At 41.6% G+C, this 27390-nt stretch overlaps 1 protein-coding gene across 3 annotated transcripts; it reads right to left on the bottom strand.

The window, feature by feature from the left end:
• Positions 1 to 27390, bottom strand: SEC61A2 (SEC61 translocon subunit alpha 2). 3 transcript variants are annotated; one of them, XM_040968198.1, is made up of 12 exons: positions 27307 to 27390; positions 25113 to 25180; positions 23912 to 23977; positions 14833 to 14911; positions 14120 to 14251; positions 13888 to 13997; positions 8685 to 8838; positions 7559 to 7719; positions 6414 to 6611; positions 5035 to 5226; positions 4468 to 4544; positions 1 to 1085 (listed from the first exon to the last, which is right to left on the bottom strand). In XM_040968198.1, the coding sequence occupies exons 1-12, from the start codon at positions 27311 to 27313 to the stop codon at positions 899 to 901; spliced, it is 1431 nt and encodes a 476-aa protein (XP_040824132.1). In that variant the 5' UTR covers positions 27314 to 27390; the 3' UTR covers positions 1 to 898. The 3 variants fall into 3 exon arrangements, with proteins under 3 accessions (XP_040824132.1, XP_040824134.1, XP_040824133.1); XM_040968200.1 differs by lacking the exon at positions 6414 to 6611; XM_040968199.1 differs by lacking the exon at positions 23912 to 23977.

Raw genomic sequence — 27390 nt, 5'->3', positions numbered from 1 at the left:
GTTTTATTAAATAAAAGTTTATTGTCTACTGTTTACACTCTTGTTGCTGCTGCAAGTACAACAACATACATAAATTCCTAGCATGAATTACTCATTGTTCACCCCCACTGAACTACAGACATTGCTTGAGAATTAAATCTTTGCTTTAGGGATTAAAAAGAGAAAGAAAGAAGAGGGGCATAGTATCTGAAGGAGTATTCTCAAGTGACTGGTTGGAATTAGGAGGCATAGCCAATACAGTCAAACAGCACTGAGTATGCTGTCACCTGGAAGAAAGGAGGAATGACGAGCAGGAGTGATCGGAAACAGCTGGCTCTACGGACACAGGTAACTGATGCCGGAGTTCAGCCCGTCTGGGCTAAGTGGCTGCTCTGGAAGGGGACAAATAAGAAGAGGGAGGGTCGGGGCAGGGAGGGCCAGGATCATGGACACTATGAGTTAAAAAAGTATAAAAAAGTAATTATCTAAAATATAGATTAGATATAAATGTTCCAGAACTCATTAAATAAGTTCAAAAATACTGGAAAGTGGCAATTTGAACTACATTTATTTTTAAACAAGTGTTGGGGGTGTAGTATTCTGAACATTGTGTGCAAAACGAATGCATGTCACCGTCTCACCGTCATAATTTCATACAGCAAGGTGGATGCACTGATTTCCAGCAGGACAGGCAACACCAGATGGACAGTTCTTAATGGAGAATGTAAACTTCGGTTTTAAGGCAGCTGGTACTAACGCTGCACACAGGCTTAGCTCGGCGCCCATTCTGGAAATGGGACAATTAGCACTTGAAAACAAGAAACTGTGAAGGGAGAGAAGGAGAACTGGCATTCTTTGACAAAAACAACATGTCAAAATGTTTTCCCTTTCACACACACAAGAAGAAATATTTGAACATTTAAAAAAACAAAGCACCCATCCCACCAACCTCAGCCTGTTCCTTAACAAATATTTCAAAGTACTGATAAATAATGGTGACTGCAAGCAGAATCCCAGTGCCAGATCCAATGGCTCCCAGGAAGTCTGCCAGCACAGAGAGGGCGCCAATGCACAAGCCTCCAAACGCAGCAGCCGTGGGGATGTACCTGGAAGACAAATATCGTGGTCAGGCAGTGGAAGCAGGGAGGGCTCTCTGCAGTGCAAACATGTGACAGGACCATCTGTAGTGTAATGGGCTCTGCATTAGAGCTGACATGCTAATCAGAGTTCTGTCACTAACAGAGGACCCAAGTTTTCAAATCTACAAATGTTTAACTACTAGTTTTCTCCCTAAGTGACTATTGCAGTCAGATGTGGGTCAGGGCAGGCCAAGCCAGGAACCAAGAACTTCATCTTGGTCTCCCACATGGGTACTCAGGCCATCCTCTGCGGCCTTCCAGGTGAGTTGGTAGATACTTGGTTCAGAAGATAAGCAGCTGGGACTGTCACTCCAGTACAAGATGCCAGCCAGCTGTATGCATCCTGTAAGTAGGATATGGCATATAACAGGTTAAAGCATTTGTTTTGTCTCAGAGTTTCAGAAACCAGTAAATGGCCAAAAAGGGCAACACATGATTATTGGGGCAAAAGTACAGAATCCCAGACTTAGATGCAAGTATTAAAATGTTTCATATTTTTTAAATGGATAATGTACAATTCCCTCTTGTGAAACAAAGAGTAAATTTCAAGGTGCTTTCTAAGTGTCAATAAACATGCTAACAAGGTTTTAATGATTCTCTTCAACAGTAAGTCAACCCCGGCTGCATATCGGAAATTACCTGAAAAGCTTACATGTAAAGTTTTGTTTAAAACAAATTGAGAGGGCCTGAGGTGATGACTCAGTGGCTAAACCCTTGCCTTGTACACTCTGGGACCCCATAGGGGCACCAGTTCATGTCCCGGCTGCCCTACTTCCCTTCCAGCTCCCTGCTTGTGGCTTGGGAAAGCAATAGAGAATGGTCCAAAGCCCTGAGACCCTGCACCCGCATGGGAGACCCAGAAAGGGCTCCTAGCTTCAGATCAGATCAGTTCGGGCCACTGCAGTGATTAGGGGAGTGAAGATCTTTCTCTGTTTCTCTTCCTCTGTAAATTTGCCTTTCCTATAAAAATATATTTAAACAATGAGGAGATGATAGATCAAGCAATGGCAGAGTAGCAGTTAACTACTGACGTTGGAGACTCACTGTACTATCCTCCACAATGAAGGTTCTGAATAAATACAAAGCTCAAATAAAAATGCCAAGTGTCATCTCAACAAAAGATGCCAGACCCCAGCTGGATTCCCACATGCAAAGAGTATTATGTGGACATTATCTCCCATCAAATACAAAAATGAACCGAGTATTTCATCTTACCTTTGTAATAGAGTTTTATTTTTTTTTAATAGAGATCACTACATAGATCACAGAAGAAAACAAGAATATTTGTAACCTTGGGTTTGGCAATCCTTCCATAAACTGCACACCAAAGGCAGCAAAAGCAATAAAAGAAAAATTTAGGCTGCAGCAAAATTAAAAGCTGTGTATCAAAGGACAGAGACCAGGGGAAAGGTGGGAGCAGTTCCTGACACAGAGGTTAAAGGACGCTGACACGCTTATCAGGCTGCCACTTCAGTCCAGCTTCCTGCTCACGGGCACTCAGACACTGCAGATGATGTGTTAAGCCCTTGGGCCCCTTCCTCCCACGAGGGAGACTCTACTCCTGGCCTCAGCCTGCAGTAACCCTGGCTGTTGTGCATACTGGGGAGTCAAAGAGTGGACAAATATCTGTCTCTTACCTTTCAAATTAAAAAAAAATAAGAGACAAAAATGACCAATAAATCCTGAACATCAGTAGTCCACGGCAAAGCAAATCAAAACCTCACAGATACCACATCCCACGCCTTAAGCCAGAGAAGCAGTGCTGGGAAGGCAGAGCGTGCAGGCAGCCTGGCAAGCAGCTCGGCAGCTCCTCCAAGTGCTAACCACGGCCTCGCTCCATGACGTGAGAAATGCACTCTGGGGCCCAGCGCGATGGCGCAAGTGGTTAAGGTCCTCGCCTTGCATGCCCCGGGATCCCATATGGGCGCTGGTTCTAATCTCGGCGGCCCCGCTTCCCATCCAGCTCCCTGCTTGTGGCCCAGGAAAGCAGTCGAGGATGGTCCAAGGCTTTGGGACCCTGCACCCATGTGGGAGACCCAGAAGAAGTTCCTGGTTCCCAGCTTCAGATCGGCATAGCATCGGCCATTGTGTTCACTTGGGGAGTGAATCATCGGACAGAAGATCTTTCTCTCTGTCTCTCCTCTCTGTATATCTGCCTTTCCAATAAAAATAAAATAAATCTTTAAAAAAACAAAAACAAGAAATGCACTGAGACATGAAAACACACCCACATGAGATGTTTGCAGACACGCTCAGAATGGCATTATTCATAACATGCCAAGAAGTAGAAACAAAAATTCCCATCAATTAATGATTTAAAAATTACAATGCGGCAACCCAAAAGTACTAACACCTACCTAAAATGGATGAGCTATAAAAACAAAAAGGTCAGACGAGCCACTCAACAAAAGATGACATGTAAATCTATGAAATGTCCAGAACAAGTGAAGCCGGCAGTGGGGAGCCGTGAAGGGTCAGGGAGGGGCCGCTGACTTTGAGGGTGGGTAGGAATGGAGGACTAGGGTCTCTTTCTCAGTGATGAAAATGTCTTTAAACCAGGTCTTAATGACTGCATGGATCAGGATTATATTTTTAAAAACAGTGAAATATCTACCCACTTCACATGAATGTGAATTAAATCTCAAAGCTGTTACCAAAGACCAAAAACCCAACACTTGGAACCCATCCCAAGCCGAGTCACAATTCCTGTTGGTGGGTGATCAGTCCTTCTTCAAAGCTCCACAGTTACTTACTTTATTTATTTATTTAGGATTTTTAAAAATGTTTATTGGAAAGGCAGATTTACAGAGAGAAGGAGAGACACAGATAAAGATTCTCCATCCGCTGGTTCACTTTCCAAGTGGCCGCAAAGGCCGGAGATGAGCTGATCTGAAACCAGTAGCCGGGAGCTTCTTCCGGGTCTCCCATGCAGCTGCAGAGTCCAAAGGACTCGGGTTGTCCTCTACTGCCTTCCCAAGCTACAAGCAGGGAGCTAGATGGGAAGTAGATCAGCTGGGATACAAACCAATGTCCATATGGTATCATGGCACATGCAAGGCAAGGACTTCAGCCAATAGGCTAATGCGCCAGACCCTCCACAGTGACTTTATGTGCACAAAATTGCTTACCTATGTTCTAACACTGGGTTGAACAGTGAAGGAAACACAACTGCAGTTAGTAATTTAGATGTCAGTTTTGATACACAGAGCAATTAAGCTGAGTAAAAGCAGTTCTTTTGAATGCAGAAGAAAACTTCATTCAATATAAATCAGACAAAGCAGTAATACTCAGTGATACAGGACACTGAAATGCACACCCACTCTCACAAAGGCAAAACCTGATCACTTACCTATTAAGCTCATGAACCATGGAGGTATCTCTGTGACCCCGCATTACCATCTGCTGTTCTTTAAGCTGCTTAGCTACCTGTCAAAAGAAAATTAACAACAAATTTTTTGACTAACAAATTCTTAATATCTCAGTGCTTACTATCTACTGGGTTCCACGTGAGGTGTTCTTCTATACAGGAAGTAATCTGAGAACCTTGAAGGGGGCAGGCAGTGTCCGAACGACCCCATTAAACCTGAGGTTTAAATGCTGTGTGGCTGGTTGTTAAGCAGACAGGACCCAGTGTATCTCAGTACTGCTTGCACTATCCCCTCTCTGAAAAAAAAGCAAAACTAAGGCAGAGGAACTGCTGGGTACGCTGAGTTGTGGAGGGTGGCACACAGCAGTGATATCTGAGAATGACTTACTTTCCAGGAACTAATTTTTGGCCCCTTAGGGATGACACAGGCTTATGAAGAATGTACAAATAAAGGTTTACATTACAAAAGAGTGTATTGATTTGACAATAAAAAATAAGGCATTTTTTTCAAAATAAAAGTCATTATTTTCAAATCAACCAAGCACTTACATCTTTGGCAGAGGAACCAGACACCTCTATCCAAGTCTTAGAAAAGAATGCACAGGATCCCAACATGAAGATAATGTAAACGACGACGTGGACAGGATCCTCAAATATGGCACCCATGGACTCTGGCGGAGAAAGATAGTAACAGAGGCCTCCGACGGGGTAAGAGCGGGCAGGGCCTCCTCCACTGACGTCCTGTGAAGCAACAGCGAAGAGGACAAAAGATCAAGCCCCGCAACTTTTATGACTTCAGACTTCTCACACTGACAGTGTCTTAAGACCAAAGCTACTATAGCCAATGCTTTTAATTCAAAGAGCTTGCTTTCCATCTAATTATTTCACTCCATCAAAATTATGACATTATAAATATGTTAACAGAAAAGCAATTTTTAAAGCTACAAAATCTTCCTCTCATAATATAGACAGGACTGTTACAACATTTACCATGAAACTTATTCCATGCAGAATCTGGATTTTCTGAACTGACACTCAACGTTTTAAAGATCCTTATATACAATTCTGCCATTTGGAAGTGTTAAAAATACAATGTAAATACTGACAAGCAACCTAACAATTTGCTGCCCAAACTTACATGTTTTGCATATTATTATAAGGAAAAGTGTTTTAGCATATATCTAGAACAATGGATTTTTATCCACATAAACATTCAAGCAAAAGAAATAGAATAGCATATCTTTGGTCATATGAAATTAAAAAAAAGTAGAGGAAATTAAAAAAAAATTGGGTCACAATGTTTAAATATCTGGTTCTTTACGGTTTTCAAATGAATTTTTCACCATGCTCCTCAAATTACTAATCCCAAGATGAAAGCTCTGAGTATAAACAAATTTAATTTTCAGATAATTCTCTCATTTAAGACCATCTTATGCAAGGTCAGCATTGTGGTACACCAGATTAAGCTGCAACTTAATGTGGAAGGAAGTCAGACACAGTGCATTTGATGTCTAATTCAGAATTGTTAAATACATGCTTATCACCAGCCCAGGAAATCATAGGCCAGTTTACTGCTACTCAGGCCAAGGAAAATGGAGGGAAAAGATGAAAGTATACCATATATTAACAAGCAGCTTTAAAGGAGAAGGAATATTATTTCAGACACTAGTGAAATAAGACTACAAAACAGAAAGTCACTTTCATGAAAGCAATGAAGAGTTTAGTATAAAAGGTCATTGAAATGAGGTAAGAAAATGCTTCCTAGAAAGTAATAAAATACCTGACCACTGATTGCTTTAAAAGACTTACAGATTCTTCTAGGTAAATAAAAAAAATTCTGCTATCAATAAGTAAGATGGAAAATATTATATTAACTATTTCTGTGTCTCAGGAGAAAAATAAATCCATGAAATAGAAATTATACTTACAGCCCACTGTCCTAGTAAATTTACTAAGAAGTTGCCACTAAATCGAACAGACAGCATCTGGGAAATCACATACAAGTTTGAAACTAAGGCCGACTGAAGGATAATGGGAATGTTTGAGGTGTAGAAGAGTTTGATGGGATAGCTACTATATTGTCCTCGATACCGGGCTGACTTAATGGGCAAGTCAACACGAAATCCCTACAAAACAAAATTAGGAGCAAATTAGAGAATGAACCGCACATATAAATACAGACAAAAGAGAGAAAATAATTAACTGCATGGAGCATAAAAAGTCAATACTAACCCCCAAAAACTCTCCTGCCTTGGGTAGACTTTAAAAATCATTTTTATGATTGTCATTTTGCGGAGCAGTTAGGATACCTATATCCCATATTACAAAAGCTGCAAATCCTGGCTCCACTTCCAGTTCCAACTTCCTGCAACTGTGCACCCTGGAAGGTACTTGAGTCCCTGCCACCCACATCTGCCTGCTGGCCTCGTGCTGCCTCAACCCCAGCCACACAGCATTTGGTTTAGTCAAACCAACGGATGGAAGATTTCTGTCTGTATTTTAAACAAATAATAAAAGTTATAAAAGTCTGCTTTAAACCCATTTTCTATGACATAACCGCCATTATTTGTCACCCTAAGACAAGCAACTAACAAATGGAATCGTTTGAGTAACTCCTTCTGTTTTTCTTAAGATTTATTTATTTTTATTGCAAAGTCAGATATACAGAGAGGAGGAGAGACAGAGAGAAAGATCTTCTGTCCGATGATTCACTCCCCAAGTGGCTGCAATGCCCAGAGCTGCACTGATCCGAAGCCAGGAGCCAGGAACTTCCTCCAGGTCTCTCACATGGGTGCAGGGTCCTAAAGCTTTGGGCCGTCCTCGACTGCTTTTCCAGGCCATAAACAGGGAGCTGGAAGGGAAGTGGGGCTGCCGGGAATAGAACCAGTGTCCATATGGGATCCTGGTGCATTCAAGACGGGGACTTTAGCCGCTAGGCCACCACACCAGGCCCCTTGAGTAGCTCTTGAAACACTGACTCGTTAAGGCACTGGCATCTCCAATGGCATTCTCAATGTTAAGAGCAAAATAAACATTCATATGCAACTTACTTCATCCAAAAGATGGTATTTACCTGAAAATAGATGACAACAGCAAACACGAAAACTGTAGCAATGAGGTTCATGAGATTGGGTAAATTCTGACGATAAAACGCCTCCCTCAGAGCTCGGACTTTGTCTGTCCTGGTGGCCAGCAGGTGAAACAGTGCAATGACTGCTCCCTCAAACTCGGTGCCTAAGAAACCAAGACCAAGGTGAACCATGAGCTTGCCAGGCAGTCATTCGCAATCAAAGCACATCACCTGAGACTCTACATACAAGAGAAACTACACATCCAAACAGTTCACCAGGGTTTGCCATATGACACAGCCACATACACAGGGCCTAAAATACTTATTATTGAGGCAAATCTATTTTAACATAAATCTGAGGTTTTCTCAAGAGACTACTCTTGATGAAAACACCCAAAATAACATTTACCAAAGCAAGGAACTCGAAGATTTGCCTCTCATTTACTTTGGAGAAAGGAAGAATATTCTTAGAAAAAAAAAAACAAAATAGCAGCAGCAAAGCAGAAGAGAAAAGGTGAGAATCCAAAGACAACAGTACTCTACCAAGCTTGCCAGCAAGCTTCTTGTACCAAGAACATTAAGAAACTCTCATTACTATTTCCTTAATACGGGGATCACAGTGTGGATGGCGAGCAATGAGACTACTGGGGCATGGCGGCTGAGAGCAGTGTAAGGGGGAAAGCTGAATGAAATCTTTCAAAACTTAGGTGCCATGGCAAAGCCAATCAGAAGAGCAGCCAAAGTAATCATGCTCCCTGAGGATACAATAAACATCAAGTTTTTCATTTGGAAAATCTGAATTCACCAACTTCACATCTTCTTAAGAAGGCTGATACCAATCAAACATATGACTTGTCCAGCAAGCGCTTAAGCAAGATGAACAAACAGAAGGTCTTAAAAATCTGTTTGCAACCACTGTAATTTTAGATGAGCAGAGGCTAAAATTTAGAAATGCTGTTTTTTGAAGTGGTATGAATCTGTTTTCTTAAGTTTTGAACAATTAACATTCTTTGTCCCCAGGGCTAGCAAACCGGACCGACCGGCTACAGGCAGGTCGTACTACACTATGGACTCGCTCTCAGCACACATCCAGCAAAACTCGTGCAGTTGCAGTTGCTGTGCAATGTACCTCTGCCAGTGTTAATGGTAGTGGGACTAAAGGCCTTCCAGACAATGGTCTCACAGATGTTGGTGGCAATAAAGAGGGAAATCCCAGACCCCAAGCCGTAACCCTTCTGTAGCAGCTCATCTAACAGCAGCACAATCAAACCAGCAACAAACAACTGTGGGGAGAGAAATGCAAGTGAGCTGAAGCAAGAACAAACTCAGCAAAGGGGGGGATGAACACGCTGGCTCTTTCCAAAGGCCCAGCGTTTTTAATAGGGAGGCCACACTGTTGCACTCTCTCTCTACCTTGACTATCTGCTGTAGTTTAATCAGAAGCCAATTCTGAAAATTAAAGGCCTGAAAACAATTCAATTATAAAGCAGACATTTCAACCACTAACACATGTTCATATCTTCTGGACAGTTTCCCCTACAGTTTAAACATTGCCTATTCATAAAGCACACTGAATGATAATCAGAGTTGCAGAACTTAAGGCAGCAAGATCCGAAAACATTCCCAAATTCCTCCAAGTAAGTAAAAGACCAAGTTAATTATGCTGTAGTAATGAGATGTAGTTGTATAGTGATATTAATGGTAAATATAAAGACCATGCTGATACTTTTTAAAGTTACTATATATAGTATCAGTTATATATGATAGTTAGAATACATCAACAATAAGAGCTAAAACTTACATGTACACTGATTGTAACAATGGAAAAATGCATTTGATACTTAGAATGACAAATGAATACAAATTCAAAGTTAAGAATTCATCAGGTTCTTAAGCTTATAATGTTTTAAAGCAATGAAAGCGGACTAATTTTGGCACTGAAAATTCTTAATTTCCTTTATGAAAAAGACATTTCTGAAAAGCACACATCCATTAAACACTCCATAGTCTTGGAAGTCATCGACCCAGTCATCTGATTCCATGCCTGTGCTTGAGCAATCTCATCAAGCCCCCAGTCTCTGTCCCTGAAGAACAGACATCCTCCAGTAGAGCAAGGTCACCCCTCCCCCCTCCAAATTCAGGCCCTTTCCATGCAGCACCTGTCAGAGACGACAGGGCTACATGACACCATTTACAGCATGCTTACCTTGCACAATGCTGATTGTTCCTTAAGTGCATTTCAGTGGCTGCACGCAGCCTGACTTGTCTACTTACAGTCAGTTTGACTTTGAATGAACTGAAAAAAGGGACAAGTCTCAAAACTTAGAGACCCTGCTAACTCTTCACTGAAAACCAAGTTGGACATTTTGACAGTTACAACCCACTACCAGATTTTATTTTCATCATGATTACATTCTGAGGAAACAAACATTCTCAATCACAAACACAGAAACCAATCACACACAGGGAACAGTAACTCCACAAACTGTCAGTCACAATACCATTATCACATTAGCCACATTAGCATTATCAAGGGCTTCTAATAACGGACTTGTCCAAAGGTGCAAAGCAGCTCTGAAACAACTGTCATTCTCCAGATCAAGTCAGGTCTGTGTCAATCAGACAACAGAGTAACTCATAAATACCCTGGGTAAACACTTGTGCTTTTCTAATGGTGGGAAAGTATTATAGAGAAATCTACAGGAGAAATGGTTTTTGCAATTGAGGGAATAATAGAGAAGACAGTAAATCCATGTATGCCTGTGAAAAAGGATGAGCAACCAGGAGGCCACAGCAGCAGCTCCGTGGCCACGGCAGTGAGCAAACAGAACACTCTCTGTGTGTTCAAGCGGAATGCACAACACATCTATGCCTCAGCAGTGGTATCAACTGCACACAGGTGCACACAACTGAGCCTGCCAAACATACTCACCTCAACTGTGAGCCATGGACACTGCTGCTTTAGTCACCTTTTTAAAATTTTAATTAAGACCCAGTATTTAAATTTCATTAGTCAAAAAAACACTGACTGGAGGCTGGAACTGTGGCATAGCAGGGTAAAGCCACCCCGCCTGCAGCACCAGCATCTCATATGGACACTGGTTCATGTCCCTATTGCTGCACTTCTGATCTAGTTTCCTACTGGTGCCCTGTTTTGAAAGCAGTGGTAGGTGGCCCAGCTGCTTAGGCCCCTGTCACCACGTGGGAATGCTGGAAGAAGCTCCTGACTCCTGGCTCCTGCCTCCGGGCCTGGCCTAGCACGGGCTGCTGCAGCCATCTGGGTAGAAAACCAGCAGATGAAGCAGCTTTGTCTTTCCCTCTCTAACTTTTTCAAAGAAAAAAAATATATGAATAAAACAAGAAAAAGGTAAGAAATATGTTTAATAACAGCAAGTATCAAAAGCTAGTTTCTAAGTGAAAATACACTGATTCAATCACAACCCTTAGACTATCCACATAGTTTCAATGTTAACACTGCCTTAAAAACACAAATGAATCTCTGCCCACCTCTGATAAATAAGACACATTTCTTAATACATTAGCAGTAGAATTAACAATAACAAATATCTGCATGCCATCATTTATACAAATTAAGATACATCCACTTTACTTTGTCCTCATAAAATATAGTTACTCTTGGATTCCTGAACGCAGAAAATAAACATCAAAGTGAGATATCAATTTAACTCCATAACTGACTCTATAAGAAGTTGACTATTTAACCCTGTATTACTCATTTGAGACTTCTTAAGGAATCTAAACACATCCTTAGAAAAGTTGCTAAAGGAATTTCACTGACGTACAATGTTCTAACAGCTAAAGCCAGTTCTGAATATCTTAAAAATCAGGATTATTCTAATACTGGGTTGAACTGCACCTATGACGATGCCAGCATCCAATACGGGCACCTGTTCTGACCCGGCTGCTCCACCTCAGATCCATTGCTCTGCTAATGGCCTAGGGAAAGCAGCAGCAAATGGCAGAAGTGCTTGAGCCCCTGCCACCCACCTGGGAGACCTAGAAGTTCCTGGCTCCTGGCTTTGGCCTGGCTCAACTCCAGCTACTGCAGCCACCTGGAAAGCGACCCAACAAATGGAAAATATTTCTCTCTCTCTCTTTCTATCTGTGTGTGTGTGTGTGTGTGTGTGTGTGTGTGTCCTTCTCTTTCAAAATAAAGTAAATCTTAAACAAAGAAATCAGGGTTATTCTAAACTATGGGGTACATACAACAAATGCTACAGAGAACACATAAGGAAAAGCTGGCCTATCAGTATCCTCAACAAAAAGTAAGGAAAGAGATCCTAAGCATGCAAGGAAACAAATCAATATCCGAAGTGCCTTCTCTTCCCATCCACTACATCTCTTCTAGCTAACACTCACTGGTTATGAAATTTGCAAGCCAAGTGGTTTACAAATGAAATAAAGGTAATATTACTTTTCAAGAAAATGGCAATTCATCAAAATTTCCTACACTGGTTAAAAAATAAAATATTTTTACTGCATCAGAAAAGGCATCCTGCAATATATATATTTTTTTCCTCTGCAACAGATTTTAACCTGAAGGCTAAAACTCAGGTTAGGACACATGCCATCCCACTTCAGGGTTCCTGTGTTCAGTCCTATCTGCTGCTCTGGCTTCCATCAGATCCCTGTTAGAAAGCTGATGGCTCCTGCCGCCCAGGTGAGAGACCTGGATTTAGTTCCTGGCTCCTGATGGCTCCTGACTGCCAGCCTTTCCAGCCATTGCAGGCATTTGGGGAGTGAACCAATGGATGAAATTTCAATTGCCTGCTTCAAGTAAAAATGATAAAAATAACTGAACAATCTAACTTAACTGTTTTGAACCATGCTCACTGAACCATTCTATTGCAATTGGCCTCTATAAAATGTTTTTTGGGCTAAAAAGAATGAACAACCATGCCAGTCTTGAACAGTCATATTTCTCAGCATATATATAACCAAACGGGTACATTAAATTATTCAAATTATTATTATTTGAGCTTGGGTTTTGAGTAGTTACAACTTACAACCTAAATTAATTCTAATTCTAATTTCATGGTGAAGACAAAAAAGCACATTTCCAAAATAATCACAATGACAGCCTAACGAAAGCTTTTTTCAAACACAAAAAGGAACTATCACATAGCCTAGATACAACCTATTCTTGTCCGTCTTCTCTAAATGGTGATCAAGGATTGTACAACTAAGAAGTATCTTCCAAACTTTATATATTTGAAGATATTTACTAGTGGCAATCACATTGCCCTTTCAAAACTCCATTCATTTAAAACCTTCATGGAATATATGTGCAGGCATGTGTTATTTCACTGATTCTAAGACATTAGCATTTAAAATACCATTCTTTTTAAAAAATAATTAATTAATTAATTAATTAATTAATTAATTAATTAATTTTAATGGAAACTCAGATATACAGAGAGGAGGGGAGACAGAGAAGATCTTCCATTTCTTGATTCATTCCCTAAGTGGCTGCAATGGCAAGTGCTGAGCTGATTCAAAGTCAGGAATCTAGAGCTTCTTCTGGGTCTCCCACACAGATGTGTAAGGTCCCAAGAGTTTGGGTCACCCTTGACTGTTTTCCCAGGCCACAGCAGCGAGCCAGATGAGAAGTGGGGTAGCCAGGACATGAACTGGCACCCATATGGGATCCCAGAGCATGCAAGGCAAGGACTTTAACTAATAGGTTATCATGTTGGGCCCCAAACACCATTGTTCTGTGTACCACTAACAAAGAATACTGCCAACCATCAAGGAACTATTATTTTCCACTTACAAAATAAGATATTTTAGGTATACAAGCTTATCATCTAGCTTGCTGTTTCTATACCTTTCTGTATACACAAAATATTTTTCATTTTTCATAACGCGTTTTTGTAAGACACTTAAACTCAAATTCCTGTTTATCAATTACACATATAACCAACTGATGTAAGGATGATATGAACAGCTATGACCAAGCTGGCACACATGCACAGGCAATGGCAACTACCATGACTACTCTTTGGATAACAGCAAATGTTGGGCACTACTGATTGTAAGAAAGCATCCTGATTTTAGAGACATCAAAATATGAAAAACATAGAATCACTCAAATGCAACAGATTTATAATTTGCATTTTAATAAAGGAAAAGGGCTATCTACAATAAATTATATTCTTATGTCAATGTAACTTATATATATTGCTTTGATAATAAAATATTATAATCCAAAAGTAATGAAATTAATACATTCACAACCTAAACAAACTGTTAAAAAGAAAAAGATATCAAACTGCTTTGTTATCTGCATATGAAAACGCAGGATTTCTTACCTGAATGATGATCAAGAGACAGATGCCAGCACCCATTTCCGCGGGGTCCCCGTACATGCCCGTCATGACATACACAATAGCTTGCCCAATGGTAATGATCATACCAAATACTGACAAAAATTGGGAAGAAAAGTAGTACATGCTTATAGTCAAAGTTGGGAAAGCCACAAAGAATCAGCACCACAAACCCTCTCAGATTTGGAAAAGGCTCAGCAATTGTCAGAATGCTCACATTTCTGGGCTCCATTGAAGAGCGCTCTATCCTTAGGTGTATCACCAACTTCAATGATTTTGGCTCCAGCTAACAACTGCATGATCAAACCAGATGTTACAATTGGGGAGATTCCCAGTTCCATTAAAGTTCCTGTAAAGGAAAGGGAAAGAAGCCCATAGTTATTACTGTACACGACATAGACAAATCAGGAAGCACCTGAGTTCTACATGACACCCACTTAAAGCCAATGCTTCAGTGTTCACAAGCAATCTTCATCCCTGAACTACTAAAAAGCTCTCATTTAAGAATGTAACACTAACATAATCGGATACATTCAATCAAAAGTGTTACACATGGTACTTCACAAAGCACACAGAGCTCACCTTGGTGAAGCCCCCTGAGGCCCATGCACAGCTTTTCATAACACATATTTCCATAACATTTTTCAAGATCCCCCTTAGTATTATGAAAATGCAAATCTGTAAATCAGCTTAAAAGGCTAAAGAAATTCTTTTTTGAAAACCTTCCAAGATTTCTAAAACAGTACTGTAAAAACCCAGGGGGAGAATTTTCTGTTACTGCAGCCAATAAATATCTGCTGCTGTCATTATTTACATACTGGGTTCCTCTCTCAGGCAACAAGTTTCTTCCCTCCCTCCCAGCAGACACTGAAAAAGTGCCATCTCTTTGCTGTCAGCAGCAGACCGCACACCAAGACAAACAGCACATACCTCTGTTAGATGCAAGAATAACTCTCATCCAGTAGAAAGGATCTGCAGAATCTGATGACATGATTCCAAACAGTGGGATCTAAAATAGTACACAAAATACTTAAGAATGCATTATGTAAATGAAATTTGCTCTTCACTGATAATACATTCAGTTAATGTTTGCATTAAAGTTTTAAAGAACAATTTTTCATGTTCCAAAAAAACGAAGTGTATTTTTATTTATAAATAACGCGATCACCGTTTAGTACATTTCTTTTTTTTTTAAAGATTTATTTATTTTTATGGGAAAGGCAGATATACAGAGAGGGGAGAGAGACAGGAGGATCTTCCGTCCAATGATTCACTCCCCAAGTGAGCACAATAGCCAGAGCTGTGGCAATGTGAAGCCAGGAGCCAGGAGCTTCTTCCAGGTCTCCCACATAGTTGCAGGGTCCCAAGGCTTTGGGCCGTCCTCGACTGCATTCCCAGGCCACAGGCAGGGAGCTGGATGGGAAGCAGGGCTGCTGGGACTAGAACAGGCGCCCTTATGGGATCCCAGTATGTGCCAGGTTACCATTTGGTTACCTCTAAGCTACCATGCCAGGACCCACTTAGTACATTTCATTAGTGAATCTTGCCAATATGGAGAGCTATTAGACAACATGAATATACTCCCACATTACTAACATGTACACTTAAATAGAGTAAAACTGGCAACTTGTTATGTTTTTTATCATAGTATATAAAAAAGTTCCCATTGGCAGATTATACATTGACATATGTCTAGTTATAAAGTAACTTTGCAAACCTAAAGACAACTAACGCAACACTCCTAGATGAAGGACTAAAGATGAAAACATCTGCGAATGAATGACAGACACTAAAATGTAAGCTTTAAAACATGCAGTAACATCAGAAAATACTTCTCAATTTGTAATGCGTGGATCCATTTCTGGTTCTAACAATTTAATGGGGATGTGGCTACAACTGAGCATCTTAAAATGCCCAGAACTGGGCCTGGCACGGTGGTGCAGTGGTTAAGGTCCTCGCCTTGCACGCCCGGGATCCCATATGGGCGCTGGTTCTATCCCGGCAGCCCCACTTCCCTTCCAGCTCCCTGCCTGAGCCCTGGGAAAGCAGTCGAGGACGGCCCAAAGCCTTGGGACCCTGCACCCGCGTGGGAGACCGGAAGAGGCTCCTGGCTTCGGATCAGCATAGCATTGGCCATTGCGCTCACTTGGGGAGTGAATCATCGGACGGAAGATCTTCCTCTCTGTCACTTCTCTCTGTATATCCGCCTTTCCAATAAATATTTAAAAAAAAAAAAAAAAGGCATAGAACTGCCCCAAGACAAGACAAGGAAGTATTCACCTTAAATTCAATACTACTGTTGTTAAGAACCCCTGATTTATGGTACTGGCATGGTGGCTCAATAGGCTAATCCTCCGCCTGCAAACACCAGCATGCCAAATAGGTGCTGGTGTGTGTCCCAGCTGTTCTAATTCTCACCCAGTTCCCTGCTTGTTGCCTGGGAAAACAGTGGAAGATGGCCATGTGGGAGGTCAGAAAGAACCCCCTGACTCCAGGCTTCAAATTGCCTTAGGTCTGACCGCTGTGTGCCTGTTTGGGGAATGAATCAGCAGATAGAAAATTTACTCTCTGTCTCTCCATTTCTCTGTAAAAATATGCCTTTTCAAATAAAAATAATTAAATCTTGAAAAAAAAAAGGAAACCCTGCTTTAAAAGTATTGGTACAAAACTATATAAATAAAACAATAGTTCAACATGGTGCAAATTTTTATGGGAAATAAAAGCAGTACCGAATATCTTTCTGAAACTTACAAACCCTAATTATCCCTAGGTGGTTACATAATGACTTTTCTTCATTATCATTTTCTATTTCTACAACAAACATTTGTCAATTTTGAATCAGGACACAAAACCACTTTAACTTCAGACTACATCCTATTATAAACCCAGGTTTAAGATCCTATGCTTGGGTATATGTCCTCTTCAACTACAAGGGGACCAAACACAAAGAAAAATAATTATCAACCTTACTCATCTTCCCTACACGAAGCTGACCCTATTTAAGTTCCAAAAGATGCTACCAGCACTGCAAACAACTCATGCGCTCAGCTAAAACTTCTATGGATGTTTGAATTTATTAGGTGGGTAACAAAACTGCAGAGGTAGGGCCCAGCACATTAGCCTAGAGGCTGAATCCCTGCCTTGCACATGCCAAGATGCCACATGGGCGCCATCTCATGTTCTGGCTGCTCCACTTGCCTTCCAGCTCCCTGCCTGTGGCCTGGGAAAGCAGTAGAGAACGGGTCAAAGGCTTGGTACCCTGTTCCCCTATGAGAGACCCAGAAGAGGCTCCTTGCTCCTGGCTTTGGATTGGTTCAGCTTTGACCCTAGTGGCTCTTTGGAGAGTGAACCAGTAGACAGAAGATCTTTCTCTCTATATCTTCTTCTCTTTCCAAATAAATAAATCTAAAAAAACAAACTAACTAACTAAAAACTGGTGAGGTGTGGTAACTGGTGGATGTCTTATGTGTATGCTGTTGCTACAGATACTCTTAAGAAGAGGGATGAGGAGTGAAGGAGCTATTGTGTAAAATCCAATGAGCCCTGGGAGTGTAGCCTAATACAACCACTATGGAAGTTAGTATGGAGAGTGCTAAAAGAACTGAAAACTGATCTGCCATATGATCCAGCTATCCCACTTCTGGAACTATATCCAAAGGAAATGAAATCCTCATATAAGAAAGTGATCTGCAATCCTATATTTGTAACAGCACAATCTACAACAGCAAACACATGAAAACAACCCAAATGACTGTCAAAAGAAGAGTGAATGAAGAAACTGTGGTACACCTACTCTGTGGAGTACTACTCAGCCATTAAAAATAAAATTCTACTATTTAAAACAAAATATTCCTAACAACATACCATTACACTCAGTGAAATAAGCCAATTACAAAAGGATAAATATCACATGTACCTTCTGACAGGACAATCTGCATCCAAAATACAAGATCAACAGATACATGGGTAAGCATGTATATACACATATTTATATAGAGGAAGTGTATAATGAGGCTAGTATACCATGCACTGCAGCATGCATTTTTACTTCTGAATAAAGATGGATTCCAATGAACTTGATAAATCTATCTTGACACTAGAATGCTGGACTTTATACCATCCTCTATACCCTCAATGTCAGGATTCACTTACATAGCAGAATGACACACTTTTGTGGATGCACTAAACTAAGGTTACAATACAGGGGGAAATAGTTGGGGAGCAGGGAGTGGGGGAGGGCAGAGGGGAAAATCCCTGAGCCCAAGAACTGTATCATGAAAAATAAAGAATTTTTTTTTTAAATGAGGACTACAGTCCGTATTACAGATCTGTCAGTCCAGTTATCTCCCCTAACAGAGACAGCACTAACCCACATGGGGAAAAGGAACAAGGAAAAGCTGGTAACCTCCCCCGAAAGAACTATGTGCCCTGTTTTTCTGTGGTCAATAGGATTACTGCAATCAGCTTCTAATTTTACCTCAGTAAGTTCAATAGTTCGAAAAGATTGTGAACAACAGAAGAGAAGCAACAGACATATTTTATTTTATTTTATTTTATTTTATTTTTTTAGATTTATTTATTTTCATTGCAAAGTCAGATATACAGAGAGGAAGATCTTCCATCTGCTGATTTACTCCCCAAGTGACCACAACAACCGGAGCTGAGCCAATACAAAACCAGGAACCAGGAGCCAGAAGCTTCCTCTCAGTCTCCCATGTGGGTGCATCGTCGACTGCTTTCCCAGGCCACAGGCAGGGAGCTGAATGGAAAGTGGAACTGCTGGGATTAGAACCGGCACCCATATGGGATCCCAGCGTATTCAAGGCGGAAACTTTAGCCGCTAGGCCATTGTACTGGGTCCCACAAATGAGCTATTTTTAATGAACTGGTCACAGTAACAAGAGTTCCAAACCTTGCGTTGTTTAGGAAATAACAAGGAGCAAGCCATTAGCCTGTGGTTATTTCAGGACGCAGAACTCTCAAGAAAGCTAACAGAACCTGAATGGAGGCATTTCCTGTGACTGATCAATTCTGACTGAAGCTTTAACCAGCAACTGCCAGCCAGCATCACAGTTGTTTCAGGATCTCCCATGAGACTTGAACATGCCAAGGAAGCTCAACTACAGCCAATCAACCCACGACCTCTTCATTTGGCTCATCCTAACTTGTTGTCTACATGAACTAGTGGTCGGTGGATCTGATTCGTGAATCTTCTAATGCTCAAACAGAAACTTATTTCTTTTGTCTAAAGTTATTAACTTGACAAAATACAGTACAATACTTCAGAGAAATAAAGCATTCCATGTTAGAGTTGAACCATAAAGTGATCCGATGCAGAAACAGAAAATCAGCCCCAACGATTTCCAAAGGCAGGGAGCACTGGTAAACCAAACAACATTTTTCTGGCTTAGATAGGAAGCTGTAGTGACATTATGAAATTTTCCTCTCTGGGACATAATTTAAAAAAAAAAATTTTTTTTAAGATGTTAAATAATAAAAGTTAACGAATGGAAAAAGGCTACAGCCAAAAACAAACAAACAAAAACAACAAAAACCCTACAGAGCAGCCAAAGAAAACTGATTACCAACTTGAACAACCGGTAGAGTAGGAGGGACCAAGAGACCCAGTTCTAATCTGCTCCTAACCATCACAATGGGACATCAAGCACGCAGCATTCCCATCAACATTCTGAATCTGGAGAAATGAAAGCCACACAGGCATTCCCAGGTTCTCCCTTCTGGATATGGAGCAGAAAGGGCAGCTGAAAACACGGATGGAACCAAGTGGGCAAGAGGGGAAAGCCCCTTCCTCAGAACGGAAGGTTTATAAGAGTCCAAGGAAGCAGACTGGGCCCTCAGTCAGGGTGTAAGCACCCCTCAGCACAGCTCGGATGGACTCAGAGCAACACCCAGCAGCGCTGTCGGCACTCAGCTGACCTCACCTCCCACTCCTTCAGTCTGAAGAAAGGGTGTTGAGCCAGAATCTTTTTATCAGTGGAAAGAGAATCAAGAAATGGCCCACACTGGGCAGAGCTACCGAACTATGAGGAAAGGCAAACACATACCAGTACGTATATGCAGAGAAAAAAATATAAAATGCATACATTAATGTACTAGGAGAAACAGTTATGAACAGTCATTCTTTTGTTGTCTTCCTCTGGGGTTCCTGAGCTACGGCCACAATTTACTATCTGGACCTTTACAGTAAAACATTCACTGGCTTCTGGATTAGAAAAGTCAATATTGGGCCCAGCATAATAGCCTAGTGGCTAAATCCCAGTCTTGCATGCAGTTTGTATAATCACTGCTCTACTTTCCATCTAGCTCTCTGCTTGTAGCCTAAGAAAGCAGTAGAGGATGTCTCCAAAGTCTTGGGACCCTGCAGTGCATGAGAGACCCAGAAGAAGCTCCTAGCTCCTGGCTTTGAATCAACTCAGCTCTGGCCATTGCGGCCACTTAGCCAGTGAACCAGTGGATGGAAGAAGTTTCTCTCTGCAAATCTGCCTATACACACACATACACACACAAAGACAAATCCTTTTTTTTAAAAAGGTTCATTATTGTCCAGATGCAAATTGTATAAATGCATCTGAAAACCATAACCCTTATAATGGCTACTACATAAATGACCAACAATAAGAGCACAACTGAACTCCACTACAAGACAACAGAAATGTAACATGGACAGCCACAGGCAATCAGTAAAGAGGTGGAAATTTCCCATTAACTGGAACATGAATTCACCATTCAACCCAGCCATCCTATCCTGGGCAATCACAGAACAGAGATGGAGAAAAAAAAAACCTCCACAGAAAGACTTACAGGTGAAAGCTTATAGCAACTTTGCTTTGGATCCAAAATCTAGAACCAATCCAAAGCCAAACAAGTGAGTGGATGAATAAACTGTGATATATTCATAGTGCAGAACACTAATCAGAAACAAACAGTAATGAACTGCTAACAGCAACAATATGGATGAATCTCAAACAAGATTATGACGAAGTCAGACATAAAGCATTAATGCACTATGATCCAACTGACATGAAAATCCAAAAAAGACAAACTACAGTAACAAAAAATCAGATCAGTGTTTGCCCTAGACTGGAGCTTTGGGGAGTATAGCTTTGAGAAAAGCTACAGGAACTTCCTGAGGAGGCAAACATGTTTACATCAATTTGATAGTAGCTACTTTGATACACCTGCTTTGTCAAAATTTCAAAAATATGTCTTATAAATGAGCACTGGTGCAGTATAGTATCACAGTAGGTTAAGCTGCTACTTAGGAAGTTGGCATCTCAGAGTACAGGTTCAATCCCATTCTCTTGCTTCTGAACCAACTTCCTATTAACGCACAGGAGAAGGTAGGCAAAGACGAGCCAAGTCTTGGGGGCACTAGCACTCACACAGAAAACCCTGCTGGAGATTCTGATTCTTAGGCTCAGTCTGGCGCAGTCTCAGCACTTGATGCTATTTCAGGAATGAACCAGCAGACAGAAGCCCACTCTTTGTCACTCTGCTTTTCAAACTAATAATCTTGCTTGAAAATAAGTGTAGGGCATGGGTATCTGGCACGGAAGTTAGGCTGTCACTTGGGATGCCTTATCCAGATCACAGGGTCTAAGTTATAGATCAGCCCTGCCTCAGGTGGTTGAAACCTGTCGCCCACTTGACTTCCGTCTGGCCCAGTCCTAGCTTTCACGGGCATCTGGAAAGTAAATCAGAGGATTCAAAATGTATCTGTCTTTTTTTCTTGTTGTTGTATTTTTTGTTTATTTATTTTCTCTCATTCTCTCTTTTTGCATTTGTCATTTGATAAAGAACCATCCACTGGTTCTCTCCCCAAACAGCTGCACAACACGAACCAGCATCCATATGGGATCCTGGTGTGCGCAAGGCAAAGATCTAGCAGCACTGAGACACCGTGCGAAGCCCTTGATTTTACTAATTTTTATTTTATTTTAAAGATGTATTTATTCTTATTGCAAAGTCAGATGTACAAACAGGAGGAGAGACAGAGAAGAAGATTTTCCATCTGATGATTCACTCCCCAAGTGACCACAATGGCCCGTGCTGCACTGATCCAAAGCCAGGAGCCAGGAACTTTCCTCCAGGTCTCCCACATGAATGCAGGGACCCAAGGGTTTAGGCCGTCCTCAACTGCTTTTCCAGGTCACAAGCAGGGAGCAGGATGGGAAGTGGAGCTGCTGGGATTAGAACTGATGCCCATACAGGATCCCGGTGCTGGGCCCCTTAAATTTTATTAATTTTTTTAAAGATTTATTTTTATTTTTATTGAAAAGGCGGATATACAGAGAGGAGACAGAGAGGAAGATCTTCCGTCCGATGATTCACTCCTCAAGTGAGCGCAACGGCCAATGCTATGCCAGTCCGAAGCCAGGAGCCTCTTCCAGGTCTCCCACACGGGTGCAGGGTCCCAAGGCTCTCAGCCGTCCTCCACTGCTTTCCCAGGACACAGGCAGGGAGCTGGAAGGGAAGTGGGGCTGCCGGGATTAGAACCGGCGTCCATATGGGATCCCGGGCATGCAAGGTGAGGACCTTAACCACTGTGCCACCGTGCCGGGCCCAATTTTATTAATTTTTAAACACAAGAAATCACCAAGGTTCTAAAAGTTTGGTTTGGGGATATTTAATACCTGATAAAAGGCAAATTGGAGAAATATTTGTATACATATAAAAATTATTTTTATATATGAAAAAGCTGTCCTAGAGCCTGCCACAGTAGCCTATTGGCTTCAGTCCTCATCTTGCATGAGTCAGGATGCCATATGGACACAAGTTCATGTCCCGGCTGCTCCACTTCCCATCCAGCTCCCTGTTTGTGGCCTCTCTGTATATTTGACTTTGCAATAAAAACAAATAAATATTTAAAAAATAATAATTCTTTATAAAAAAGCTGCCCTAAATCACGAAGAATCGTGTAGTCTCCCCCCTAAAAAAACACCATTATGAAAACAGAAATAAAAAGTGTGAAGTGTTCTTACCTGCTAATAAAAGAGACATAAAGAACAACATAACCATTTTTAATTGATATGGGGGGATCAACATTGTGCTACAGCCACTTAAGCTGCTGCCCACAAAACCAGCATTCCACAAGACCACTGGTTCAAATTCCAGATGCTCCACTTCCCACCCAGTTCCCTGCTAAGGTTTCAGCCTGACCCAGCCCCCAGCTACTGCAACTGACTGGTTCATCAATCAGTGCTTAGAAGATCTCTCCCTTTCTTTCCATCTCCCTGTAATTCTGCCTTTCAGATAGATTAATAAATCTTTTCAAAACAACTCATATAAAAAAAAAATAACAGAGGCTCAGCGCAATGGCTCAGTGGCTAAATCCTTGCTTTGTACACACCAGGATCCTATATGGGTATCCAAGCTGCTTTTCACTCCCCATCCAGCACCCTACTTGCGGCCTGGAAAAATAACAGAGGATGGTCCAAAGCCTTGGGACCCTATACCACATGGGAAACTCGGAAGAGGCTCCTGGCTTCTGACTTTGGATCAACTCAGCTCCAGATATTGTGCCCACTGGGGAGTGAACCAGTGCGTAGAAGACGTTTCTCTCTGTCTCTCCTCTCTGTAAATCTGCCTTTCCAATAAAAATAAATTAATATTCAAATGATTAAATTCCAAATACTCCACTTCAGAGTCAGCATCCTGCTATATTCCTGGGAAGCAGCAAATGATGACGTAAGCACTTGAGTTCAGCTGTTTGGGAGACTCAGCAAGCGTTGTTGGCTCCAGGCTTCAGCCTGGCTAAGCCCTGGCTGTTACGGCTATCAGGGGAGTGAATTAGGATTTCTGGGAAGTCAACCAGCAGGGGCAAGTGCTCTGTCCCTTTCCCTCCCTATCACTCTTCCTTTTAAATAAATATAAAAACAAATATTAAAATAAATAACATTCTCATTATATTTCAGCATATTAACTAATTTTTCCAAAATTTTAACTAAGCAAGACCTTAGAAAAATAGGTACATATTAAAGTTACATACCTGACAACACACTAAGAAAATGAACAGAGTTATAGCAGTCCATAGCACCTTTTCTCTAAACTGGATCTGCACAATAAAACACAAAGATGATCAACTAAAATCAAGAAATAGCAAAGTTAAAGCACAATTCCACATTAAAGCACAACCACCACTTCCAACCATGACCTGTACCTGTTATTTATTTAAAATATTTAAAATGTCCTCCTATCCCTAGTCAGTATCAGCTAAAACTAATAGCTAAACCTCTAGAACATAAGTTTTTTTTTTTTATTTTTCAAAGCATATAAAAAAGTTCAGTACAAGTAGCCCTCATGCACACTGTACTGTGTTAATAGAAACTGAAAAAGACATAAATCAAAATACAAATCCAACATGCATCTGCTGTACTTTTAACACTGTAATATCCAAAAATCAAGGAGTACTCATAATATCATACAAATAACTCACAGACCATAAAAAACCAGAGACTCTTGAGATCTGTTAAAACTAGAACAAATATATTTACCACCTCAAAGCAACAGGAAGAAACATATTTATAAATCAAATATAAGCTTAATAGCAGTTTTACCTATCTCGTTCTATGTTCCTGTTCTTACTACTTTTACAAGAAACTGAACATATATGAGAAGAATGTCTGGAAACTAGTTCTGAACTAGCATTAATTCTGGAACTTAAATACGTTGGCTTCTAAATATACAATGATAGACTATCGATTTGGTCCAGTCACAAGATCTCTGCAATGCAATCTTGTCATTTCTCTTTGCAATGAATGAATCAAGAAATGCAAGGTATATACACTGTGCCAACGCAATTCCTTTACCTATGACAGCAGTACCCATCAAAACCCAACTAGCAGCTGGGGTCATTCAATCTGATGGATTCCACAACCCATATCCTAGCCTAAACAAATTACAAAGGATCATATTAAGGCAATATTGTATCTTTTATAACACAGAGACCAAAGAAACACTTGATGGAAAAAGGAACTGCTTAAAGAACAGTCATGGTTGACAACATAAGACAACCTACCCAGACTCAGTTTGACTCACTTTATGCATCTTAAAAGGACAATGTGTGGGGTAATAACTTTTCAGTTACAACCAGAACAAAGGTATACAAAGCAAAGCAATCTTGCTGGTTTAGCTGGGTAAGTCATTAAGATATTTAGCTACATTCCACATTACTAAAATACTATACTTACTTTCCTTTCAGGTTTCTGAATTTCAGGTAGAACTGCACAGAAGGGTTTGATAACTTCTAAAAATTTGACTGTTTAAAAAGCGAGAGAATAAATGTCCCCATTAAAAAAGAGAAGTATCTTTTCACAGAAGCAATTACAAATATTCTTTTACTTTCAATAGACTCATTTCATTCCACTCTACCCCAAATAAAATAATCATCATACTTTCCATTTCAAATTAACAAGAAAAATGTTATAACGGACAAAAGAACTCAAATGGTTGGAGGATGCAAAGTAATCCAAGGATCCTTCCATCACATCTCTGCTTCCAGTCCTGCTGGATGTACAGGAAAGGTTGTTCTAAGAGCATCAGAGACATCAAAGTAAGACGAAATGCAGCCTACCACGGAATCCACAAAATAATGCATTCCAGATAAAGGCAGGTGAGATAGTGACACCCTCACCTCCGAGGAAAAGCGCCATAGAAAATGGGTTTAAACAACTGACAGCTTGGGGCTTCTCTCTTAAAACCCCCTTTACCTCAGATACATGGAGGAAACAAACAATATGGAAATAATAGTCTTACCCACTTTCCTATAGCCCTTGAACCTTTTTACCCGAATTAACTATGTGAAGACTGTAAAAAAATACAATTTAAAAAAAAAAACTGACAGCTTGAACAACTCAAAGATGCCCAAGTAAGTGAGGAAATCAGCTCCCAGAGTTAACTTTGTAAGCGGGACCGTCTCTGCTTCAGTTCCTTACGCCATAGGTCACTTGCACATAGATACATGACTATTTGCTTATGTGCAACTGTCAACCCACAGAATGACCATCACATTTCACTGCTAAGTAACATTTCCCCAGATAGCTCTTGCAAGATAGAGGTCAGATCAGCCAGGGGTTTTTGAAGACTGACACTGCTTTCTGGCCTGGCTTATGGTAAATCCTACCACAGAACCAGAGGATCCAAATGCCCCACTCTCAAGCCAAAAAGACCTGTGCAAGTACAGAAACACAAGCCCCATTGGCTGGCCGTGAGTCAGGGTCAGCTTCCTCTCCAGACCCCGGATCTCGCTGGATCGGCTGGATTCCAAGGACTAACATCCAGCAACGGTGCAGCCGACGGGAGTGATTACACTCCACTGGGTTAGCCCAAAGTCGACCACGATGTCTTTTTAAAAAACAACAGCAACCAAAAGCTCTCAGGACGATGTTAGTCAGCTCCTGTTTGATAGAAGAATTCATTATTGGGCACAAGTAGAGGTCTAACCAATACACACCACTCTGGACTTTAGGAAAGCAAATCAGAATTATCATTTCCTTTTAATGCAACACAGGTTTGAATCACATCAGGAAACTCCCTGTACCCTCTCTTACTCTTATTCCTTCCCACTTCAAGCCAACCATCCGAGTCCCCTGGCAGTGTGATCGGTATCTATTAGGTTATTCCTGTCGGAGAAATGTTCTGTCCACCACGCGTCTGTCATACTACGGGAAATCATCCATCATAAGGTAAAATCAAAACCAAGGGTCTCTTCTAATTCCTGTCCAGTTTTCTCCCAATGTCCACTAGTTGGCCAACGGGTGCCAGTACCAGGCACCAAGAAACCTATGAACAGGTCTGTGAGCGTGTGTGTGCGCGCAGGTGCTGCGCGGAGAAAGATTGTTGAGTATTTAGAGGTGGGCCCTCAAAAGACATCTTTAATGCAAGGCCTTGTCCCTTAAGGCTTACACGACCTCATAGTTTTAAGAAAACGCTACAAACTCCTGGAACGAGGATTCTGAGGCAAAGGCCGGGTACCGACCCTCAACTCCTTTCCTCTCCTAAAGCACACGCTTTTCAAAAAATTAACCGAGTTGGCGACCGCTACTCAGCACAAGTAATATGTCCAGGCAGGCTTGACTCGCAGCAACAACCTTAAGCAGCAAAAGTGGTCCAGCCTGCCTTGAGTGCCCGGACTCCCCGCCCCGCAAACCAAGGGCCTCCTCGCGCCATCCTCGCGACCCGGGGGCCTCCGCGTGCCGGTCCCCGCCGCCGGCCCGCGCCAGGCCTCGCGCCACCGAAGGAGCCCCGGGCCAGGGGGCCTCCCGGCGGCCAGCGCCCTCCGCAGCGGCCCGAGGCGGCCCGCGCATCCCGCGCCGCACACCGGACAATTCCGTCGCCCGCAGCCTTCCCGAGGCCCGCGTCCCCTCTGCAACCGGCGGTACTCACTGCCCATGGTGGCGGCAGGGAGGAGGCCCTGCGGAGCACGGCGACCTCAAGGATGCCTGCGCCCCACTCCCGCGGCCCACCGCC

Source organism: Ochotona curzoniae, unplaced genomic scaffold, assembly GCF_017591425.1.
Source record: "Ochotona curzoniae isolate NIBS_2020 unplaced genomic scaffold, NIBS_Ocur_1.0 scaffold_4683, whole genome shotgun sequence".
Classification (NCBI taxonomy): domain Eukaryota; kingdom Metazoa; phylum Chordata; class Mammalia; order Lagomorpha; family Ochotonidae; genus Ochotona; species Ochotona curzoniae.
This window is presented reverse-complemented; position numbering and strand designations above follow the sequence as displayed.